The sequence below is a fragment of the Prionailurus viverrinus genome, chromosome A1, assembly GCF_022837055.1.
Source record: "Prionailurus viverrinus isolate Anna chromosome A1, UM_Priviv_1.0, whole genome shotgun sequence".
Lineage (NCBI taxonomy): Eukaryota > Metazoa > Chordata > Mammalia > Carnivora > Felidae > Prionailurus > Prionailurus viverrinus.
Genome location: NC_062561.1, coordinates 67143049 through 67147576, shown reverse-complemented (window position 1 = coordinate 67147576; position 4528 = coordinate 67143049). Strand labels below are relative to the sequence as shown.

General features: G+C 57.7%; 1 protein-coding gene across 2 annotated transcripts; it reads left to right on the top strand.

The window, feature by feature from the left end:
• The first annotated feature begins 1484 nt into the window (after window positions 1-1484).
• SOX21 (SRY-box transcription factor 21) lies at window positions 1485-4173 on the top strand. 2 transcript variants are annotated; one of them, XM_047863687.1, is made up of 2 exons: window positions 1485-2486; window positions 2553-4173. In XM_047863687.1, exons 1-2 carry the CDS (start codon window positions 2050-2052, stop codon window positions 2878-2880), a joined length of 765 nt encoding a protein of 254 aa, XP_047719643.1. In that variant the 5' UTR covers window positions 1485-2049; the 3' UTR covers window positions 2881-4173. The 2 variants fall into 2 exon arrangements, with proteins under 2 accessions (XP_047719643.1, XP_047719634.1); XM_047863678.1 differs by having other exon boundaries at window positions 1485-4173.
• Window positions 4174-4528: the final 355 nt, after the last annotated feature.

The window sequence follows — 4528 nt, the reverse complement described above, 5'->3', positions numbered from 1 at the left end:
ACAAAACACCCAGAATTTTCAAAGAGCTAAACAGTCAGCCAAGGATGCCTATTTTCAGCCTGGGCGAGCTCCTTTTCGAAAAGGTTGCCAAGAGCACGCTCAGTTCCTCCTCAGTTATTTTTCACTTCACTACCTCTGACTGGGTGCATCACCAGCGCAAGAAAATGCGAGAAGCATCTGTTGCAAGTAACATCTGGACCTCCAAGGAAAATGAGCACTTTCTTCCTAGGAAAAATCTCCAACATTTTCTAGGGTACGTCCCCTCTTCCGCCGTAGTTCGAGAGGCTCTTCTTCTCGTGCGCGCCTCCTTTCTCCACGCAGAGGATCCCAGAGCCGCGACCAGTGCCAGGGTAGCCGGGATGACACCAGGGGTTGCCAAACACCAAACAGTGCGCAGAATCCGCCGCGCGCTCCTAGCTCTCCGCTCGCCTCAACCTGCTCTCCAGTGAAAAGGGGTGGGAGGAGGAGTATGGAGGGGGGCGGAGGGGATCCGGTTTAATTCGCGCTCCTGGGGGTGTGGGAGCGGGAGGAGGCTCCGCTGGTCCCTCCTCCCTCCTGGAGTCTTGGGCTCCACCTCCTCCGCATGCCCCCAGATATACACACACTCAGTCGCCGCTGGACATGCACACCCAGCGCCGGCTCCGGGCGCGTGCACACGCAGGTAGCCACACTTACCTGAGCCCGTGCACGGGGCTTGTGCCGCCTCGGGAGCGGCGGAGTGGCGGCCTGGGCCAGGAAGGGGCCCACAGTGCTACGGGAGTGGGGGAAGCGGGAGCAGCCCCAGCGCGGACCTGCGAATAGAGGTGATGGCGCGTTTTCCTTAAATCCCCTCCCAGCACCTCCGCCCAGCGCCTGCTCGGCTCTGGCAGGAGAAGCCGGGAGAGAGGGGCCCTGGGCGCGGCGCACAGGCGGGCGCACGCTCCGAGGCGAGCGCGCGGAGAGGGGCGCGGCGGCGCCGGCGCAGGAAACTTGGGAGAAGTTAGTTGCAAGTGCCGGGCGGCGGCCGAGAGGAGCCAGGAGCGGACGCAGCCGGAGCCCGGCCCGCAGCGCCGAGGCAGCGCCGCGCTCCACGCCCGGCGCGCTCCGGGAGCCTGAGCCAGCCGGTGCCCCTGGAGGAGCTCAGAGCGAGCTGAGCCGGCATGGCCCGGGGGACTACGGGAAAACGCGGCAGCTCGGCGAGCCGGGAGGATTTCCCCTGAGGCCCGGCGACCCCAGGCTTGCTCGAGCCTACAGCTTCCTTCCCGGACCTGCAGCCGGAGAGGAAGACCCGCGAAGCAGGTGCTGGGGAGGCAGGCAGCTCTCCCTCCAAACCCCCCAGCCGCTTGGGGGGGGGAGGGGTTCCCACCAGCGAGCCCTGCCCAGAGTCTGGAAGACCGGCTGGTGCTGCTGTATTTGTATTTATACCCATTGCTGCGCTCTGCGTTCCCTTGCTGTTCCCGGACCTCCTCCGCCCCCCCCCCTTCCTCCTCCGGGGCCACCTCCTCTCCTCCCCCACCCTCATCTGCTACTGTCAAATGAGAAAGTCACCGAGGAGAACCCAAACACTCCAGCCGCCGAGAGCCCCCTTTGGCACTTGGCAGCACGCGGCGGCGGACTCCTCGGCTCAACTTGGTGGGGTCTTCGCGACGCAACTTTCCGAGCTGCTGTGCATTTAAGAGAGAAAAGACCGAGGAGGAGGAGAGTTCTGCGGGGCAGCGACTACCTGCGGGGAGTTCGCGAGCAAACGCAGCCAGGGAGAAAGGACAAAAAGAAAGCAAAGGGCAAACTGCCACCGTGGGGTGGGGGCACCGCCGAGAAGTTACTGTGCCCCCGCGAGGATTTTCCGCAGCTCGGCCGAAGAGACCAGGGCGGCCCGGGGCGCGGCGCGGCCCTGGGCTCGGCCCCTAGCCCCCTCTTCCCGGGCGGGAGCGACGCCGGGGCGCGAAGTGGGGTGCAGCGAGCGCGGGCAGGCCGAACGGGTCCCCGTGGACAGCCAACATTGATTTCCTCCGGGCGGAGGGCGACGGCCCGGGCGGCGGCGGCGGGCTGCAGCCGCGGCACGGCGAGAGCATGTCCAAGCCGGTGGACCACGTCAAGCGGCCCATGAACGCCTTCATGGTGTGGTCGCGGGCTCAGCGGCGCAAGATGGCCCAGGAAAACCCCAAGATGCACAACTCGGAGATCAGCAAGCGCCTGGGCGCCGAGTGGAAGCTGCTCACCGAGTCGGAGAAGCGGCCGTTCATCGACGAGGCGAAGCGCCTGCGCGCCATGCACATGAAGGAGCACCCTGACTACAAGTACCGGCCGCGGCGCAAGCCCAAGACGCTGCTCAAGAAGGACAAGTTCGCCTTCCCGGTGCCCTACGGCCTGGGCGGCGTGGCCGACGCTGAGCACCCGGCGCTCAAGGCGGGCGCCGGGCTGCACGCGGGCGCGGGCGGCGGCCTGGTGCCTGAATCGCTGCTCGCCAATCCCGAGAAGGCGGCCGCCGCCGCTGCCGCCGCCGCCGCGCGCGTCTTCTTCCCGCAGTCGGCCGCCGCTGCCGCCGCCGCCGCCGCCGCCGCCGCCGCCGGCAGCCCCTACTCGCTACTCGACTTGGGCTCCAAGATGGCAGAGATCTCGTCGTCGTCGTCCGGCCTCCCGTACGCGTCGTCGCTGGGCTACCCGACCGCGGGCGCCGGCGCCTTCCATGGCGCGGCGGCGGCGGCTGCAGCGGCGGCCGCGGCCGCCGGGGGGCACACGCACTCGCACCCCAGCCCGGGCAACCCGGGCTACATGATCCCGTGCAACTGCAGCGCGTGGCCCAGCCCTGGGCTGCAGCCGCCGCTCGCCTACATCCTGCTGCCGGGCATGGGCAAGCCTCAGCTGGACCCCTACCCCGCGGCCTACGCCGCCGCGCTATGACCCCCGCGGGGCCGCCTCGCGAGGACCGGTGTGCACACGTGTACATATGTATAGGTACGAGCTCCGCGGCCTCCCCGTGCGCCCTCCCGCGACGGGGGCCCCGGTTTGTATGTACATAAGATGTATAGGTGCAGGCAGAGGCGGAGATGCCAGTCGGGGCGCGAGTGGCAGAGCGCGGGAGTGCTCGGGCGAGTGTGCGTGTGGATTCACAGGATCATTTCAGACCCGCACTTCGGCAGCCAACTCTAAGGAGGGTGGTTGTATCCGACAGCAGTTGATGTTTGCTTTGCACTTCGGAACCTGTTGCGTTTTGGCCCACAGAGGTGGAGGAGTAACTGTTTTTGACAAGTTGGGCTTTCCAGTTTTGTTTGTTGGAAGTTTATTGTCGGTTTTGTTTTTGTTTCTCATCTTTTTTTTTTTTTTTTTCTCCTGGTCTGTGTCGCATGCACTCTGTTCAAGTGTTAGGTCTGAAATGGCTAGCACGAGGGAAAAGCTGATGTGTCATGAGTTTCTCGGAGCGAGATGACTCTGAGCAGCCTTGCTCCCTATTTGTACTATTTGACTTCGAGAATCTCTGTTCTCTCAAGCAGAACCCCCAGACGGGATCCATTCTTGACCAGTGACCGGCTCGAATATGGCCTTTTGTATGTGAGATGATCACGCTTTCTTTTGTTTATCACGTCATATGCAAATGAGAGCGAGAGCTCTTAAAAGCAAGGAATGCAAACAAGAAATGTGTATGAGATGAAAAGTTGTCAGTTGGATTTTAGCCCTTAAAAAAAAAAAAAAAAAAAAAAGACTGCTAGGTTTCCCTGAATCCACTTGCTTGGATTTCTGACACAGTTTACAGAAAGATAAAAGGCACTGTTCCTATTATCCCCTTATGGCTGAGTTCACCTTAAGATTGTAAATGTGTATATGTCCGTGAAAACACTGAGTCTGAAAATGTGTTGTTGGCGTTGCCCTAAATTTGAGTCGGTTTTAGACTCTAAAGCATTTTGAGCAAATGTCAAAGTTAACTTTTAAAAATTGCGGGACTATTTCTAGAATCGCAATTTTATCTTAAGAATAAATCAGACTTTTTTGTCTGAGTGGTAATTATATATTTATTATTTAGCAAAACTGAAAAAAAGACACCAGAATTGTTTTGACAGATGTCTCTCATTCTCAGCTAGCATTTCTTCACCAACTTGAACCGCTTAAATGTGTTTTGGAGTTTCCTCCCTAATTAGCTTATTTTTTAGATTACCTGCAATTCATTTGCAAATTATGATAAAACACATTTTAGAGAAAAGAACCTCAATTATAGCTTTTTGTTCCTTTTTTAAATGTATATATTTTGACTAATGTTTGTGAATGAAGTTGGCTAACATGTATTTAGTTTCATTTTGACTTTATGTAATATAAAGTTTTAAAAAGTTTAAGTATTGGTTTTAACCTTTATGTGTAAATGGTTTTCTTGTGTGATCTTCTAATTTAATATTAGACGTCTAAACTATATCTGTAAATTAGAATCCGACTATCACTCTGTTCATTTTTTTTGAACAAAGAGTTTAAATAAAGCCTGAACCAGGGAAAAGAGAAAATCCTCTATTTCTTGTTGAGTTCCTAACAAGATTTTTATCTGAATTGCCCTTACGTGCCTGGT

Coding starts and splice junctions, on each gene's coding strand:
- SOX21 (XM_047863678.1), top strand. CDS start 2,050: ATGTCCAAGCCGGTGGACCACGTCAAGCGGCCCATGAACGCCTTCATG.